Source organism: Eptesicus fuscus, chromosome 16 (genome assembly GCF_027574615.1).
Source record: "Eptesicus fuscus isolate TK198812 chromosome 16, DD_ASM_mEF_20220401, whole genome shotgun sequence".
In the NCBI taxonomy this organism is placed as follows: Eukaryota; Metazoa; Chordata; class Mammalia; order Chiroptera; family Vespertilionidae; genus Eptesicus; species Eptesicus fuscus.
The window spans coordinates 43,018,475-43,037,770 of record NC_072488.1 but is presented as its reverse complement, the minus strand read 5'-3'; the positions used below and the strand labels follow the sequence as shown (position 1 = coordinate 43,037,770).

The window sequence follows — 19,296 nt, the reverse complement described above, 5'->3', positions numbered from 1 at the left end:
TCCCTCGAGGGGTCCCAGATTGGAGAGGGTGTAGGCTGGGCTAAGGGACACACACATCTTCCCTTCCCCACCCCCCGTGCATGAATTTCGTGCACTGGACTTCTAGTATATTATAACATCTGTTAGTGCTAGTCCATCCTACTCATCCTTTGCAGAACTTTCCTGACTATTCTAATGTTTTATGTATAAAAAATACCAACTTATAATAAGCTTACATGTTTTTTAAAAAAAATCTTATTGGTATTTTACTAGGTTCATAATATTTATGTTTCAATACATGAAAAAAAGGGAAGATTCTAACGGTGAGGCTTTTTATCCAAAAATGAGGCATTTTCTCATTTAATTTCTCATTTTATGCCTCTTAGTAGTATTTTAAAGTTTTCTTTTCATAGCTTTTACCTTTTTTATTATTGTAAATGGAATATTTTATTAAATTACATGTAAATTGTTATTCTTATATAATAAATCAATTAAAGCCTTTATTAATTTAGAGAATTAAGATGGCTAATTATATTAATAGCATTTCAATATTCTCTTGGACTTTCCATATAAACTTGAGTTTTCCACCACCCTTCCTATATAATAAAAGCCTAATATGCAAATTGTCCCCTCAAACCAGGAGTTCGGCCAGGGGGTGGGGCCAGCTGGCCAACCTCCTGCGTCCCCTCCCCCTGGCCGCCCCCGCCCTTAGTTGGTGCCCCCACCCCGATTGAGGGCAGGGCTGGCCGGCCAACCTCCTGCATCCCCTTTCCCTGGCTGGCCCAATTGGCTCCGATTGGGGCGGGCCGGCTGGACCCCACCTGTGCACGAATTCATGCACTGGGCCTCTAGTACATACACATTTGCAAATAATATTGTATCCTATGTTCCAATTTTTATGCCTCTTAACTTACAATGCACTGGTTGGTGGCTATTATATTTTAGAATAATATTTATGTAATTCATAGAAATGAGTATTCCTTGTTTCATTGCCAATTTTAATGGAAACACTCTACTGTTTCATTATTAAGCATATGCTGGCTTCTGACTTGATATGTGTGTATATGTTTCTATGTATATGAATAAAAGTATGAATACACACATACACTATCATATTAAGAAGGTAGTTATCTACTTTAAGAACTTTTTTCAATGCTAGGAATGAATGAATGTTAAACTTTACTAAATTTTTTTTTGCAGCATTTATCTTTCTCTAATATGGTAAAATGAATTAACAGATTGCCCAATTTTGAATCATCTTTATACTTCTGATATGAGCCCCTCTTGGACACAATATAGTATTTCTTTAATGTGCTCCCAGACACTATGTGCTAATATTTTACTTAAAAGTGTTATCAATATATTCATAAGTAAAGTTATTCTACATTGAATTTCAAGAGATCCCATATGACCTTCACCCAGTTTCACCTAATGGTAATATTTTGTATAACTATAGTATAATATCACAAACAAGAAATTGATATCGATACAATCTACCATTATTCAAATTTCCCCAGTTTTACATGCACTAATTAATGTGTATTTAGTTTTATGAAATTTTATCATAGGGTGTAGATACAGAACAGTTTCATCACAAGGATCTTTTCTAATACTCATTTTAGCAACAGCCACCTCCTTTCCTCCCCTCAAACCTTTGACAACCACTCATCTGTTGTTCTCTATCTCTATTAACTTTATCATTTCAAGAATGTTATAGAAATGGAAGATTATAATATTAATGGATCAAATTTAAAAACTTCCAACATGTATCTTCAAGGTATTCTATAAAGTGATTCCTCAATTCTGTTACCTTTGTTATGTCATCTCCCTAACTGAAGTATCTTCTGCCTCTGTATGTTATCTGTTTTCACATTCACATTTAAAACTTTAGTCAAAATTTACTGCCCTCCAGAAACCATCCAGAGTCACCTTCACTAACTTCCAATTACTTCAGTATATTATCCAACTAAACATGATGGACAAATGAGATATTCTATAAAACCCAATTTTCTAGTCACCTGAATATCAGTTTTCAGAAAACTAATTAATCTATTCTGAATAGAAATCCAGAACACTCTATACACCTGCCTTTTCAAAAGAGAGCAATTTAATATTCTGAATATATTTTATGTCTACTTCATTTTAGCTTTTGTGTCTTATCCTTCACTACCAAGGTGTTTATTCTCCCTAGACTCGAGTATATATTTTAGCAATAACTTCTTTGTCTCCACCTTTTCAATCCTAAATGGAATAAGAAAAAAATGTAATCTAGTTTATTAAAATTGTATGAACAATTTATTTAGCTAGATTCATAAAAAAGGCCTGAAGTGCTCTCCTGTGTAAAGAAACAACTTTTACCATGTGAATACAATATTTATTTCCATTTTGTCTCTTTTGTGTTACTTTCAAAAACAAAGTGGAACAGACAAGAAATCTTAACATACTTTGTTTTGTCTTGTGGGTTTATTGGGAGGGGATAAAGAGAGGCATTGCAAAACTAAGTAAATAGCTATTCACTACAGAACTGTGATAGGTACTTCAGAAGAGGTCCCTTAACTACATAGTAAATAGCCTAATATAGGAGCCAATTTGGGTCCCTACTACTAAAGCACAATAAATAATGTTTTCCTATCATCATCTTGCAAGAAGTTTCTAGTAAAATGACAAAATACACATATTTGGAGAAGGAATATTAAAAATAACAACTTACTAGCAGAAGCTGACGTCACAATTTCAGCAGCTTTGGAAGCATCTGTATCTTTTCTATTTAAAAAAAGAAAAATTTAGCAAATTCTAAGTTCTAAAACTTCTAAAGATGTAATTTAAATCTAAAAAAGTTTAAAATAATTCAATTTGAACACTGTCCCATTTAAACTAGAGCCAAAGTAGTAAAACATTAAAAATGCAGTTGTAAAATTGAAAATTTTCAATTCATATGTACATTTATTCTCACATGAAATTACAGAAATCACTTACTTTAAAGCAGATGTTTTCTTTGAATCTATCTTTTTCTTCACCTCTTTGTTCTATGAAGGAAAAATATTTTTAAGAAAAATTTAATTTTTCTGTTCAAAAAACTTTAGACAATACAGAAAGCGTAAGAAAATTTTAAAAAACATTAAAAAAATCTTCCTACCCTAAAGTGTAAATGCATATTACCTTTCTCTAATTAGATAGAATAAAAATATTCTCTTCAACCTGTAATCACATATGACATAATTTTACATCCTACCTTTTACCATCTACATCTTCTTATCACTATCTTTTAAAACATTTCAAATAGCACTATGATATTCAGATGTATAACTATCATGCTGATCCAATCTACCACCATCTTTTGCTTTGACTACAATAACCTTATAACAGTCTCTCTGCTTCTGTCCTTGCCTTTTTACCCCCCCCCCCCAATCTATTCTCAGTATATAGCTTGCCATTCCTAGACTCAAGACCTTTCATCACACTCAGAAAAAAAGCCAATACTTACAACGGCCTATAAGTTTACTCCACATGTTCCACACACCCCCAAGCCCCAAATCACCACATACCTCTTCATATACTTCTCTATTTCCAACCCCAAGCATCCTTTATCCTCCTTAAGCAAGCCGCATATGTGCGGATCTCAAAAGCCATTTGAAGTTGCTGTTCTTTCTATCTGGTATGCTCTCAACCCAGAGACTGGCTTGCTCCCTCACCTCCTCCTTCAGGTGTTTGCTCTTCATAGCTACCTTATTGAAAGTTGCACAGTGCCTCATTCCCCAACAAGAACACTTCTATTCTCCTTTTCTGTTTTCTCCACAGCGTTTGTTGCTAACAGACATAATATGTATACATTCTTAGTTTCCTTGTAGTCTTTCTCTCCCTACCCCTTGAAGTTAATCGGTGACAACAGATTCTTATATTAATTACTCTCCCCAATGCCTAAAATCGTGCTTGGCAATTAGTGAACATGCAGTATATATATATGTTAAATTGATCTGAACTTCATTTCTTTTGCACTATATGGGATTTTATGTCAATCACCTCCCTCAACCCAATGAGTTAGATGATATTCATCCTTCAATTATTTTATTCTACTAGTGGTTAGTTTCCATTTTTAAAGACATCTGAAACTATAGACTTCTTCTGTATAAATTTAAAATTTCAGTCCCTACCCTTTAGCTACATACCAATTTTTTATGATATATTTTTTCTGTAATTTTAAGTAACATTTTTGCAATTGTTATTTTATAAATACATGCTTACTTAGATTTTGTTTAAATGGTTTCAATGCTCATTACCAATCATTTTATATCATAGTTTCTCTATTTCTTAATGTTCTGCATTTTTATAACATTATTTTAGGAAAGATGTAAAGATGAAATACTTTATGAGCCCATGCAATACTTTATGAGTCTGAAAATACTGTCCTAGCTCACAACTTAGTATTTGACTTGATATAGATGTATTGAACTACAATGAATCAACTTCTTCCGATTCAACCTTGAGAATGTGGTGCTCTGCTACCTAAGGCTAGACTCTTCCTTTTTATAGTTATACCATTTCTGGCTGAACCAATATAGGATATCTTCCATAAGTATGAAATTTAAAATCTTCACCAGTATTTAAGTGGTGTCCCCTTTCCATAATTCCAGTTAAATGCAGTTTGGATCTCCTATTCACCATGTCTTTCCTCTTTATCATGTTAGGAGTTTTAACCTTCTAAATAGACTAACCTCCAAGAAGGCTGAAAGCACATCTGTTTCGTTCACCACTGCAGCATCTACAGATACCACAATGTCTGACACTTAACAGATGTTTAAAAATAGTTTTTGATTCAAATGAAATTGAACGCTCATCTGAATTGATTGTATCTTTTTGGTTTTATGTCCTGTTACTCACTAGATTTCCCATAATGTTCCCCAGCATTGTTTTTCATTTCCATGAAATCTTGAACCTTAGTTAACTGTTCTAGGTTTTGCATGTAATGTTCCCATGAATGTTGCTAAAAACATTAAATTAAAATTTTAAGTCTTGAATTTAGTTGTTTGTTTTTGCAGAGGGTTGAGCTGCAGCACTATTTGACAGCTGCAAAGGTTTGTTGTTTGTGGGGAAATCTGATCATACTTTTTCCTAGATCAAGGGTTCTTGCTTCTTTAAGGAAAATTTTGTAAGTATGGCCATGTGTCCATTTCTCTGGGAAAAATAGAATGCTTGCTTTCATCATATTATTGATAGTGGTACTGGAGAGAGTAACTAAAAAAAAAAAAAAAAAGGATAAGAATCACTGTGAAAGACTGATGTTTAGGCTGGCTTGTAATTAAAGAACAAGGTAACTCAGTTTCTGTCAGACTGTGTAGACCCATACTTTAATCCTTCAGGTTTAAATACAGGGATGTAGGCCCTAGTCGGTTTGGCTTAGTGGACAGAGCATTGGCCTGGGGACTGAGGGTCCTGGGTTCTATTCCAGTCAAGGGGACATGCCCAGGTTGCAGACTCGATCCCCAGTAAGCAGCCGACCAATGATTCTTTCTCCTCATTGATGTTTCTCTCGCTCCCTCTCTGAAATCAATAAAAATACATTTTGAAAAAATAAAAATACAGGGATGTAGGAAATTTTTTACATTTTCTGTAACATTTCTTTATTGATTCCAAGAAGCAACAAAATGGAGAGCATGTTTTGTGAATCACTGCCAGAGTCAAACGCAGTCCCAACAAGAAACATCAAATGCAGGCAGAAAAGTTTTTCTTGGTTTTGACTATTCATATCAAAATTATTATCTGACTAAGAAAGCTATAGCACTACTCTTCTTTTTCCTAGTTTGAAATTCCAGCTTCTTCTGGACTTGCTCTGGCAGGAAAACTTGATGTTGTCTCCTATGGTTTAACAGGCTAAAAAGGTTGTCCCCATATACTTCCAACCTGAAGAAGCCATAACCAGAGTTCTGTTGCCGGTCTCCCTCCAGTCAATCCCTAAGTCATCTGATGCTCTATCACAGCAAGGAATCTTGAGTTAGCCTTCTAAGGCTCCTTTAACTGAACACCATCACAAATCATATTTAGCTGAAGAACATCAAAGTTTCTGAAAGGTAGGTGGCACGTTTTCTAGTTTCCAAAGCTTATACTTTCCACTATGCATTTTTATGAAAACCAGAATAGTACTAGTAAATAAGGTTGGGGTCTTGGACTTACATTGCTTCCTTACCAATCTCATCAAAAAATCGTACAAGAGAATATTTTACTCTATTTGAAATACTCTAAGACCTTAAATGTAGCCATACTCATCTATTTTCCCAGATTGAACTTTTCAGAATTAAAAAATTGACCTTTCTTCCCAGTTCTCCAGATTTAATGATCAGCTAGGTCTTGCTCATGAACCACTGGTATAATCTGTTTCTCCTTCCTATTCTCAAGGTCTACCTAAAACTGTTCTATTATCACAATAGATTGATGACTACATGAGTTGTCTGGACTTGGGTGATCTTTTCTCTTCTCCCCTTCAATCAATTTGCTAAGCTTTCTTTGCATTGAGAGTCAATTGCCCCAACTAATTCATTCTTCCAGATGAATCTTTCTAATCCATTTCATTATACCTCTACTCAAATAATGTTTGTCTACAGGATAAAGTTTAAGGTCTTAAATTATGCATTTAATTCTTGCTTCTCCTTAACCTCCTCTGTAACCAGAGGTGACTATGTGTCACAGTAAATCAAATATGCGTAAAAGTTGCTCATCGTTCTCAGAAGAAAAATAAAATAAAATCAAAACCCATTTTGCTCTTGATTTTTATTCCTTTCTTCTGCTTAGAAGATAGAAATTATGCTAGAAGGTACAACCATCTTACAACTGAAAAAAAGTACATGCTGAAGATGGTGGAGCTAATAAATAAAAAGGCTGGGTTCCTAAAGATAGGGAGCTCCTATACTGGATAGGGACCACCTACCTGAAGATTTCCTGCTATGGGTAAAAAACCTCTTATTTAATAAACCTGGTCGAAAATAAAAGAAATTTTAAATGACAAAGTTGGTAATGACTAGGATTACCATATAATTGCTTATTAGAATCAGGACAATGGGAATAAATGGATGGCATGTAGCAGGTATAAACTAGGATGAGGGCTACTCTGATAGAAAATGAGAAATAAAAATCCTTTCTCTAACCCAGCTGGTGTGGCTCAGAAGTTGAGCACTAACCCAGGAACCAAGGGATTGCTATTCAATTCCCAGTCAGGGCACATGTTTCTATCATCCCTCTCCATTCCTCTCTAAAAAAATAAAAAAATAAAAAATAATATTAAAAAAGTTAAATTGAAGTCCCTTTTAAAAAAATCCTTTTTCTAATGGCAATTTAAATACTCATAATAAATACAAGTAAATATAAGAAATAAATTTAACATCCCCTCCAAAAAGTACAAGAATGTTATGGGGAAAAAACAGAAAACTTTCAGAAGAGATAAGCCATATTTTTTTTAACAGAAATCAGTATTATAAAAACATCAATACAATTTCAATAAGTATTGACTAACCTCCCAATAAAATTTTTCAGAGAATTTAAACTGATTCTAAAATTAATATACAGGAGTGAATGTTCAGAATTAAGCAAAATAAATTTAAATAAAGAACAAAGAAAAAGGATTCTACTAGAAAAATAGGCAAATATTATAAATTTTATAGTTATAACAAGTGAAATCACACAGCACTGGCACAAAAATAGACTGATATGACAACAGTCTGAAACATATCTATGTATACAAGGTAATTTACAGACATGAAGTTAGCTTTTCAAATAAACAGGGAAAAACAAATTAGGCACGTGTTAAAAGTGTGGCAGAAAGTCATGCGACAGACAACCAAATCAACTACCCATAATGTGGCTAATCATTCGCCAAAAACTGTTTATGAGTGGCAACTCTTGGATTAAAATATGTAGACTATAGTTGTAGATATGTAGTATTTATTTATGTCAGGGAAACTACTACAGTGTTTTTTCCAACATGTGGCCTTTTCGATAAAATTTGTTAAAAATAACAGTGAAATAACAACAAAAAATAACCTGTTAATTTAATTCAACTATGGTAGAAATAAAGTTAGGGGCTACTTATGGGCAGAAAGAAGGGTTGTAAGGATTTGCAAGAAGTATGCAAGGGGCTTCCAAATGTTTTCAATATTATGGTTTGTGACCAAGGCAGAGGTTTCACAAATATTTCCTAATTTTGTTAAGTATTTTCTCCTAGTCTATTGTTCACCATTTAATACTGTGTATGAGCTATACAGTCATGCACCACATAACAACCCACATATATGATGATGGTCCCATAAGAAGAACCCCCAAGAAAATTCACAGTGAATGGATTAGCAAAAGCTTTTGCAGATTTCAACAAGCTCCTTAAAAAGTTTGAAAACGTGGACCCTACACTGAAAGGTTTCATGGTACATTATCTGATTACAAGCAAATCTATGATGAAAAAAGGAAGCAAGCAAACCATCATAGACATATTCCTGAAAAAAGAGACACCTCCTCAAGACGAGCCTCAGGCAGGTCCTTCCGGAGGTATTCTAAAGAAGCTAAGTGTTATTACAAGAGTCCAAAAGTTTAAAATTATAAAGGTTGTAAAAATGTTACAGTAAGGTTAATTTATTATTGAAGAAAAATATTTTATAGTGTAGTCTGTGTGTACAATATTTATAAAGTCTACAGTAATGTACAGTAATGTCCTAAGCCTTCACATTCACTCACCACTCAGATTTATCCTGAGCAACTTCCGGTTCTGTAAGTTCCATTTAAGTAAGTGCCTTAAACAGATGAACCATTTTTTATCTCTTATACTGAATTTTACTGTACCTTTTTAATATACAGATATGTTTAGACACACAAATATTTACCATTGTGTTACAATTGCCTGCAGTATTCAGTACAGTAACATGCTGTACAGGTTTGTAGCGCAGGAGCAATAGGCTATCCCATATAGTCTAGATCAGGGGTCCTCAAACTTTTTAAACAGGGGTCCAGTTCACTGTCCCTCAGACCGTTGGAGGGCCGGACTATAGTTTAAAAAAAAACTAAGAACAAATTCCTATGCACACTGCACATATCTTATTTTGAAGTAAAAAAACAAAATGGCAAAAACACCCGCATGTGGCCCGCAGGCCGTAGTTTGAGGACGCCTGGTCTAGATGTGTACTAGTAAGTGCACTGTGATGTTACAACGATGAAGTGACCTAGTGACATATTTCTCATAACATACACCACTCTTTCAGCAAAGCATAATTATATATGCACATATTAAAGTTATTGATTTCAGTGTATTTGAATCTATATGTGTACAATGTTATGTAAACATCTGCTTTATGCATTTTTCTGTATGTGTCAAACTTAAGCAAAAACAAAAAACCTTAAAACTAATACAATAATGAAACTTAAACAATAATGAAACGGGTCTAAATCCATTTTACCTGTGCTTTTTTCCTTCCTGGAACAGATACTTTCACATTTTTCCCATTTACCAAAAGAGGTGTTGTTTCAATATACTTCATGACTGCAGTGACTGCCTCCTTAAATTCCATTTTCAAGTAAGCCTAAAAGAAAATATATCATTAGTAAAAAGAATAAAACTTAAAATTCTCTGCATGACTTAATACTATTTTGTGTAACATAAAACTATGAAATTACCTCAAGTCTTGATTTTACCTCTTTTTTTTTTTTTTGCTCAAGTGTAGATTGATCTAATTTAGGATGTTTTCACACATGAAATGGACTTTTAACCTTAGACCATTACAAATGGACCTTTAACCTTATACCATTACAAAAACAATTAAAGGGAAACAGCCTTCCATTTTAGGCTCATAGAACAATGAGAAATGGGAAGACAGGGATCAATTAAAAATCAATCATAAGGCAGGATCTGCTCTAGCTGCTTTAAGTCTGACTTTTTAAAAATCCTCACCTGAGGGTATGTTTAGAGAAAGAAAAGGGAGAGAGAAACATGGATTGATTGCTCTCCACACAAGCGCCAACCAGGCATCGAACCCACAATCAAGGTATGTTCCCTGATGGGGAATTGAACCCACCACCTTTTGGTATACGGGATAATGCTTGAATCAACTGAGGCACCTAGTTAGTTTGATGAACTTTATTATGTAAGTTACAGGAATACAACCCACATATAAAAAAAATATTTACTGTACAAACAAAGTCATTTGTTTTAGTATAAGCTTACTGGTATGCTAAAGCAATGATTGGCAAACCAAGGCCTGCCAACTATTTTTTGTTTTGTTTTTAAATCCTCACCCAAGGATATGTTTATTGATTTGAGAAAGAGAGAAGGAGGGAGAGACAGAGACAAAGAGAAAAACTGATATGAGAGAAACATTGATTGGTTACTTCCCATTTGTGCCCCAACTGGGGATCAAATCTATAACTTAGGTATGTGCCTTGACTGGAAACTGAACCCACAACCTTATTTTTTAATGTAGGGGGCAATGCTCCAACTAACTGAGCTACCTAGCCTGGGCTTGCCACCTGTTTTTTAATTTTTTCCTTAATACAGCCATGCTCATTCATTTATATATTACCTATGACTGTTTCTGTACTACAATGGCAGAGCTGAGTAGTTGTAATCCTATGGTATGCAAATTTAAAATGTTAATGTCTAGCCCTTTATAGATCGTGTGTGCCAACCTGTCCTAAAGAATATTAAACAGTGTTCTGGGACCTTAATTTGAAGACAGATATTTACATAACTTTCAATTAACAATTTATGTATGTTACTAGAGGCCCAGTGCACGAAATTTCGTGCATGGGGGGGAGGGTAGGTGTGGGTGTGTTTGTCCCTCAGCCCAGCCTGCATCCTCTCCAATATGGGACCCCTCAAGGAATGGCCGACTGCCCGTTTAGACCCGATCCTACTGGGATCGGGTCTAAACGGGCAGTCGGACATCCCTCTCACAACCCAGGACTGCTGACTCCCAACTGCTTGCCTGCTTGCCTTCCTCATTGCCCCTAACCACTTCTGCCTGCAAGCCTGATCACCCCCTAACCACTCCCCTGACAGCCTGATTGATGCCTAACTGCTCCCCTGGCAGCCTGATGGCCCCTAACTGCCCTCCCCTGCAGGCCTGGTCACCTCCAACTGCCCTCCCCTGCAGGCCTGGTCCCCCCCAACTGCCCTCCCCTACAGGCCTGATCCCCCTCCCTGCCAACTGCTCTTCCCTGCAAGCCTGGGTCCCCCCCAACTGCCCTTCCCTGCAGGCCCGGTTGCCCCCAACTTCCCTCCTCTGCCAGCCTGGTCACCCCAACTGCCCTCCCCTGCAGGCTTGATTGCCCCCAACTGCCCTCCCCTGCTGGCCATCCTGTGGTGGCCATATTGTGTCCACATGGGGGCAGGATCTTTGACCACATATGGGCAGCCATCTTGTGTGTTGGAGTGATGGTCAATTTGCATATCACTCTTAGATAGGATAGAGGCCTGGTGCACAGGTGGGGGCCAGCTGGTTTGCCCTGAAGGGTGTCCCAGATCAGGGTCGTGGTTCCCTTGGGGCGTGGGGCCTGTGGTGGTTTACAGGCAGGCCACGCCCCCCGGCGATCCAAGTGGAGGGATCTGGGATCTGGGATTTATTTATTTTCTGTAATTGAAACTTTGAAGCCTTGAGCAGAGCCAAGCCTCCTGCCTGCTCCATGGCCGCAACCATTTTTGTTGCGATTTATTTATCTTCTATAATTGAAACTTGTAGCCTTGAGTGGAGGCCTGGGCCCGCCAGGGTGTGTGGAAAGCTTGGCTTCCTCCATTGCCGGGGAAACCCAAGTCTGCTCGCTCTGTGGCCGAAGCCATCTTGGTTGGGTTAATTTGCATACACACTCCTGATTGGCTCGTGGGCGTGACTTGTGGGTGTAGCAGAGTGATAGTTAATTTACATATTACTCTTTTATTAGATAGAATGTTATAGTAAAAGTAGCTAAAAGATCAAACAATGATTTTTTTAAAGCAATAACTTTTTATGTATTTTCAGAACAGACTGAATGGCTCACCTCTTTTCTATATGGAACAATTAGGACATCATTAACTTTTCCAAATGGTTGAAATAGTTTTTTAATGTCTTCTTCAGTATAGCCATCCTCTGGTAATTCAGATATAAGAAGAACTGAACCGTAATACAAAGGTTGGTCTTTCCGAGGCTATTTTGGGAATGAAAGAAAATTAAAATTAAGCCAAGTTATGCACAAAGTACAGTAATAATAGTTCCCAATATAAATTCTTCTACCATTAACCTTACTTCTTTAAAGTCTTTTCTAAATATTTTAGCACAAGTAAAAATAATTTTTAATGCTAAAAAAAGGTGGTATTTCCACTCAAACCCAACAGTGATGATGAGTTTATAGGTAACCAATCACAGATGCTCTTTTCTGTTTAGAAGCATTTTATAACAAGCAAGATCAATGAAATGGTCCAAAACTATTAAAATTTTTCTATATGAATCTGCATGGTCCATCACTAATGAAGTGAAATTACAGCTTTGTTCACTGTGTTCTAATAATTGACAATATCTTAATATTGTCTTAATATCTTTTTTAAAAATTTATCTTTATTGTTGAAAGTATTACAAATGTCTCCACTCCCCTCCCCCGGCCTTACTCTCTCAACCTCACTCCGGCAACCCTCCCCAGACCTTCACCACACTATTGTTTGTGTCCATGGGTTATGCATTCATGCATATATGTTCTCTGGTTAATATCTTAACATCTTAATAGAGCCCGACTTCAAACCAGGTATGTGCATGGCCAGGAATCGAACCCTCCACCTTTTGGTGTACGGGACAATGCTCCAACCAACCAAGCCATGCTGGCCAGGGAGACTCACTCTATAGCTTACTAACAAAGATAACAAAAATATTAATCCTGCTGCTGATTACATTCACTTTCCTAATAAGAGAGCAAAATTCATCATGGTCTACTTATGTGGCTAGCCAAAAACACCAAACCACCAGAATGTTCTCCTTTAGTAGATCAAATGCCAAGCCTCTAGGATTTGTAAACTGTAAAATTTTGGATTATTGGACTTTTATTATATTCACTAGAGGCCCGGTGCACGAAATTCGTGCACGGGGGTGGAGGGGTGTCCCTCGGCCCAGCCTGCACCCTCTCCAATCTGGGATCCCTCACAATCCAGGACTGCTGGCTCCCAAATGCTCGCCTGCCTGCCTTCCTGATTGCCCCTAACTGCTTCTGCCTGCCAGCCTGATCACCCCCTAACCACACCCATGCCAGCCTGATTGATGTCTAACTGCGCCCCCTGCCAGCCTGTTTGCCCCCAACTTCCCTCCTCTGCCGGCCTGGTCACTCCTAACTGCCCTCCCCTGCAGGGTTGATCGCCTCCAACTGCCCTCCCTTGCAGGCCTGGTCCCTCTCAACTGCCCTCCCTTGCAGGCCTGGTGCCTCCCAACTGCCCGCCACTGCTGGCCATCTTGTGGGTTGGAGTGATGGTCTATTTGCTTATTACTCTTTTATTAGATAGGATAGGGTCCTGGTGCACGGGTGGGGGCCGGCTGGTTTGCCCTGAAGGTTGTCCCGGATAAGGGTGGGGGTTCCCTTGGGGTGTGGGGCGGCCTGAGAGAGGGGCCTGTGGTGGTTTGCAGGCCAGCCACGCCCCCTGGCGACCCAAGCGGAGGCCCTGGTATCTGGAATTTACCTTCTATAATTGAAACTTTGTAGCCTGGAGTGGAGCCAAGCCTCCTGCTTGCTCCGTGGCCGGCAGCCATTTCTGTTTAGGGTTTGTTTACCTTCTATAATTGAAACTTTGTAGCCTTGAGTGGAGGCTTAGGCCGGCCAGGGAAGGCAGAAAGCTTGGCTTCTTCTATCACCTTGGAAACCCAAGCCTCCCTCCTGCTCTCTGTGGCTGTAGCCATCTTGGTTGGGTTTATTTGCATACTCGCTCTGATTGGCTTGTGGGCGTGGCTTGTGGGTGTAGCAGAGTTAGGGTCAATTTGCATATTACTCTTTTATTAGGTAGGATAAGAAAAACCAATAAAATAATCCATACCAATAGATTTTAACAAGTCATGATTTCAGCCGAAACCAGTTTGGCTCAGTGGATAGAGTGTCGGCCTGCGGACTCAAGGGTCCCAGGTTCGATTCCGGTCAAAGGCATGTACCTTGGTTGCAGGCACATCCCCAGTAGGGGGTGTGCAGGAGGCAGCTGATGGATGTTTCTCTCTCATTGATGTTTCTAACTCTCTATCCCTCTCTCTTCCTCTCTGTAAAAAATCAATAAAATATATTTAAAAAAAAAAAAAAAACAAGTCATGATTTCAAACTTTTGGAAAATTAGAATAAAAAAATTCAGACAACTCTGTTTTCTCTGTCATAATAGTAAATGTATGCACACACTTGCACTAACAAATTAAAGAACTACTGACCTTACGCTGGCCAGAAACAGCTTTATCAGACATCTGTTTACATTCTGATAAGGTGGCATCTTCAAGATTCTTTGATTTGTAACGAGTAGAATTTGAATCATTCTTTGTAGAGCTTACAGATTTAGCTGATGGCTTTGATCCACTTCCAGTTTTAGCCTTTTGTGCTGGTAACTGTCCTTTATCAACTGCTTCAAAATGCTTCTCTTTATTGGATTCTGGCACATGCCCTGATCGTTGTGCTACATCTTCTAATGCTCTTTTTCTATCTAGTGAAAAGGATATAAATACTACTTTAATTAAAAAGAACTTAGGTAGAACCATTTCATCACATTAAAAAAAAAAAAAGATTAATCTCTCAACTGCCCAAATATTTATCACATAGAGCCACTGTCAGGCCAAACAGGGAGCATATATACACAAAAAATTCTTAGTCTTTAATCCTTCACTCAAAAGGCTTTTACATGAAATTCCTTTATTCAGTGAGCTTCTACTACACCAGCTGTCCTCAAACTTTTGTTTTCTGTATCCCTCTACACTCTAAAACATAAGGACTACAAAAAGTTTTTGTGTTAAGTTTATCAATATTTACCATAAATGAAATTAAAATATTTTAAAAACACTTATTCATTTAATAATAAAACTCCTGTGTTAACATAAATAAATTTTTATGAAAAACTAGAACTGCCAAAACAAAAATTACTTGAGTAGCACTGTTGTACATTTTCCCAAACACTTTAATGTTGGGCTTAAGAGAAAACACCTAAATTCTCATATCTGCTTTTGCATGCATTCTGCTGGTTACATTCTGGTTGAAATATATAAAGAAACTACATGTCACATAGACATGTAATTAGTTGAGAAAGGGAATACTTAGCAGATCTCTGAAAAGACCTCTAGGAAAAAAAAAAAAAAATATATATATATATATATATTATATATACGAACTATTTCTGTAAAGATCACTAAACCAATAATTATTAACACAAGTTCAAACATGAATAATTTCAAAAAGCTTTTAAATTAACTCACAGAAAATTTATAATAATAAAAGGGTAATATGCTAATTAGACAGGATGTCGTTCCGGATGCCCTTCCTGATGAAGCCGGGGCCTGAGGAAAGCCAGCCCAGGTCCTGGGTGCTTACGGGTGGCCTGAGGGAAGCCAGCCCGGGTCCCAGGTGCCAGAGAGAAGCCGGTGCCGGCAGCCAAGGGAAGGAAGGCCTACTCTTGCACGAATTTTTGTGCATCAGGCCTCTAGTAAGTCTATAATCAATTATTAAGGCAAGATGTTTGTATATCCTTGGTTTTTAAAATCGATGTTGGGTGGATATATACACCCCTGCACATTTCTTCTAATAGTTAATAAAGGGAAGAAAAATAAACTAGGTTGAGATGTGGGTCAGACTTCATATAGCAATTCTAAAATTTAATAAAATAAAATACTTAATTTCTTAAAAAGTTTAAAAAGAGCTAAGGCAAATAGCTCAGATGTCAAATTTGTTAACCCTACCAGACAGCTGTACTGATTTTTCGGTAATTTCCGAATCTGCCGCTATACCGCTGTACCTAATTTTTGGTAGTTTGCCTAGTACGTGAAAAAAATGCGTCACAAACTAAAAATAACTAACCAATCGTGGTCAAACCTCATGGTTAGCCATTGCAAATGTCTGCCCCCATGTGTTTGAATTGACTTTGTGTGGTTTGACGTGAAAAAATTCTGAAAATTCACAATTAAAGGAGCGGCTGATGAACCAAGCACTTCAACAGGAAAGCGAAGTAGGTCTAGGCTTATCACAGTCCAACAGGTGATCGATCCTTTGGTTGATTCAGACTCTGAGGAATCAGAATTTCATCAAGAATACGTTTCCAGTTCAAGTGACATAGACAGTGAGAGCTCGAGTGATGAGGAGAATCTTGAACCTTATAGATCTAGAGCTAGATTGATAGTAAGAGAAGGGGCGCGTGTCCCTCAAACAGCTGATGGGGGAGATCTAGGTGGTGATGAAGGTTGGACAAGGAATTTTGTATCACCAAATACAGATCTGAATTTCAATGAGGATGGAAAAGGCCCAGTGAACATTCCTGGATCTATCACAGAGGAGAGTGAACCGATTGACTTTTTATGCTTGTTTTTGGATGATACTTTCTGGCAAAATTTGACAAAGAAAACCAACCTCCGGGCCCACCAATTGCATATAGCAAAGCCCAACTCCTACAATGCCAAAAATTTCAAGGATGCCACAGTGGAAGAATTGAAGGCTTTTCTTGGACAGAGGATCTAAATGGAATACTTATGTATAAAGCCCAGCTATCAGGGTTATTGGACAAATGAGGGCTCTGACTTTGTTGGGTTTACTCCTGGATTTCGAATGTTATGACTCGAGACAGATTCTTGGCCCTTTGGAGTTTTTTACACATAATTGATGAGGAAGACACAGATATCGATAAGACAATATATAAAGTTAGGCCTTTCTTGGAAAGTCTGCTCCCCAAGTTTCTCCACTTCTATCTGCCAAAGCAACATTTGAGCCTAGATGAGGGGATGATCCCGACAAAAAACCGCTTGGCCATCAAGCAGTATATCAAGGATAAGCCCACAAAGTGGGGCATCAAGTCTTTCCTTTTCTGTGAAGGTGAGACTGGCTACATTTTGAATGCAGAAATCTACACTGGTGCTGCACCAATGCCTATAAAAGACTTGGGCGCAGTAGGAAATACAGTCATTCGTCTCCTGACCTCATGTGCAATGGAAAATAAATCTCATGTGCTTGTCATGGACCGGTTCTACAACTCTGTAACCCTTGCTAAATATGCACTGTCAGAATTACACACAGGAATTGTGGGAACCCTGCAGCAAAACAGGAAGCAGTTTCCTAAGTCGCTGAAAAGTGTAAAAAAACTTGCTAGGGGTGACAGTCGCTATCAATGTCAAGAAAGTGTAACATGTTTAGTTTGGCAGGATAGAAAGCCCATCACATTTATTTCGAACTACCATGATCCAGCCCAAAATGTAGTAATAAACAGAAGAAATAAAGATGGCAGTGTGCAAGAAATACAGATGCCACAGCTGGTGAAGGACTATAATAAATATATGGGTGGCTGTAACAAAAATGACCAGATGACCCGCCTTCACCGGTCTCGTCGTCATTACCGCTGGCCCCGGCGGCTTTTCATAAAATTTTTTGTGTGTGCCAGTTATAATTCTTATACCTTGTATGCTTCAAAGCAGCAAGCTGCTTCAAAAAAGCCAGCTTATTTCACCAGATAATATTCAGAAACTGCGTGCAACTTATTGGTGGATACAGGACATCAGCCCACTGCCACCCACAAAAGGAACCCTGCCCTCAATGGATGACCCCAGGCAATCATTTTCCAGAGATTCCCCCTGGGACATCGTCTAATCATATCTGTGTTGTGTGCATGGAAAAGCACTCCAGCTACAACAAGCAAAATCCTGGAGTGTCTTACAAAGACAATCCATGCAAGAAGGTGAAGAGCAACATCTGGTGCTCACTTTGCAAGAAGTACCTCTGTGTGAAACAAGGCTCATCCTGATGGGTGGATTGGCACACAAAGGTGGAATATTGGCGCTAGATGAAAGGTAGACCTATTTTCTACAATGTCTCCCAAGTTCCATCTTATTCTAACCACTTGTTTGCATATAACTAACATTTTTCTATTTCATGTTGATTTTTTCTCTTTAATGCTCAGGAGCCCAGGTATAGGGGACAGTTAGGTTCAGGGCCTCAGGACTGGTAGGGTTAAATCTTAACAGTACATAAATCACCATTTCAAACTTATTAAAGATATACAAATATAAAAATTCAAACAAATAAAAAACCTAAAAAAAATAGTCAAAATAAGTAGACTTATTCATGATCATAAGTGTACCTGATGATCTCACTGATCTCCTTGATATCCTTTCAGGGCTAACTGATCGATAGCTTTTTGGACTACCTCTAAATGGATTTCTCATTCGATATGGTGAACGGGACCTGGATCTATATCTGGAAATGAAACGATGGCAAATTCTTGGACTTCGACTTCTTGGTCTATATATATAACGTGTTGGGCTTCGAGATCGATGGAATCTGTGACTTGAGCTTGATCTCCTAGAATGTCTAGGACTGAGGGAATGAGAACGTCTTCTTGGAGTTTCATTTTCTTTTCTATTGCCTTCATTTCTACAAATGCGAAAAGAGACACACAAATTCAGCTATTTAAATGACAGAAGTATATTCTTACAATCAGACTACTAATAATACCCAATTCTGATACTATGTCTTTATTAAAAACAAAAACTTGTTTGTTATGATCTGATTTAGCCTTGAGACAAATAAGAAATAATCAGAACAGATGCCCAGCCCTCTAATTGCTTGGATCCCTCTGTTTTGCTAATTTACAGAATATTATCATCATCAATTTCTTGGGCTTTTCCTGTATCACTACTATATACAAACTAGTGGCCCAGTGCACAAAATTCGTGCACGGGGTGGGAGTGGGGGTGACCCTCAGCCCGGCCTGCACCCTCTCCAATTGCAGCCTCTCCAATCTGGGACCCTTTGGGGGATGTCCAGCAGTCGGACATTCCTTCTCGCAATCTGGGACCGCTGGCTCCTAACTGCTCACCTGCCTGATCACCCCTAACCACTCTGCCTGCTGGCCTGCTTGCCCCCAACTGCCCCCACTGCCAACCTGATCGCCCTCAACTGCCCCCCCACCCTGCTGGCCTGATCGCCCCCAATTGCCCTCCCCTCTGGCCTGATTGCCCCTAATCGCCTCTGCCTCAGCCCCGCCACCATGGTTTTGTCTGGAAGGACATCTGGAAGGTCTCCCAGTCTAATTAGCATATTACCCTTTTATTAGTATAGATATGTTTTAAAAGTATTAAGTTATATAAAAAATTTAGGACAAAAAATTTTAGGAAATGATTT

The 19,296-nt window shown here is 38.1% G+C and overlaps 1 protein-coding gene across 1 annotated transcript in view; it reads right to left on the bottom strand.

Moving 5' to 3' along the window:
- Nucleotides 1-19,296, bottom strand: part of ZNF638 (zinc finger protein 638) — an 86,098-nt gene that overhangs the window by 40,259 nt on the left and 26,543 nt on the right. The window contains exons 5-10 of the mRNA XM_008147479.3: nucleotides 18,254-18,546; nucleotides 14,364-14,629; nucleotides 11,980-12,126; nucleotides 9,408-9,530; nucleotides 2,956-3,005; nucleotides 2,690-2,742 (exon numbers count right to left, since the gene is read on the bottom strand). Coding sequence (XP_008145701.2) covers nucleotides 2,690-2,742; nucleotides 2,956-3,005; nucleotides 9,408-9,530; nucleotides 11,980-12,126; nucleotides 14,364-14,629; nucleotides 18,254-18,546 — 932 coding nt within the window. The remainder of the gene's footprint in view (nucleotides 1-2,689; nucleotides 2,743-2,955; nucleotides 3,006-9,407; nucleotides 9,531-11,979; nucleotides 12,127-14,363; nucleotides 14,630-18,253; nucleotides 18,547-19,296) is intronic.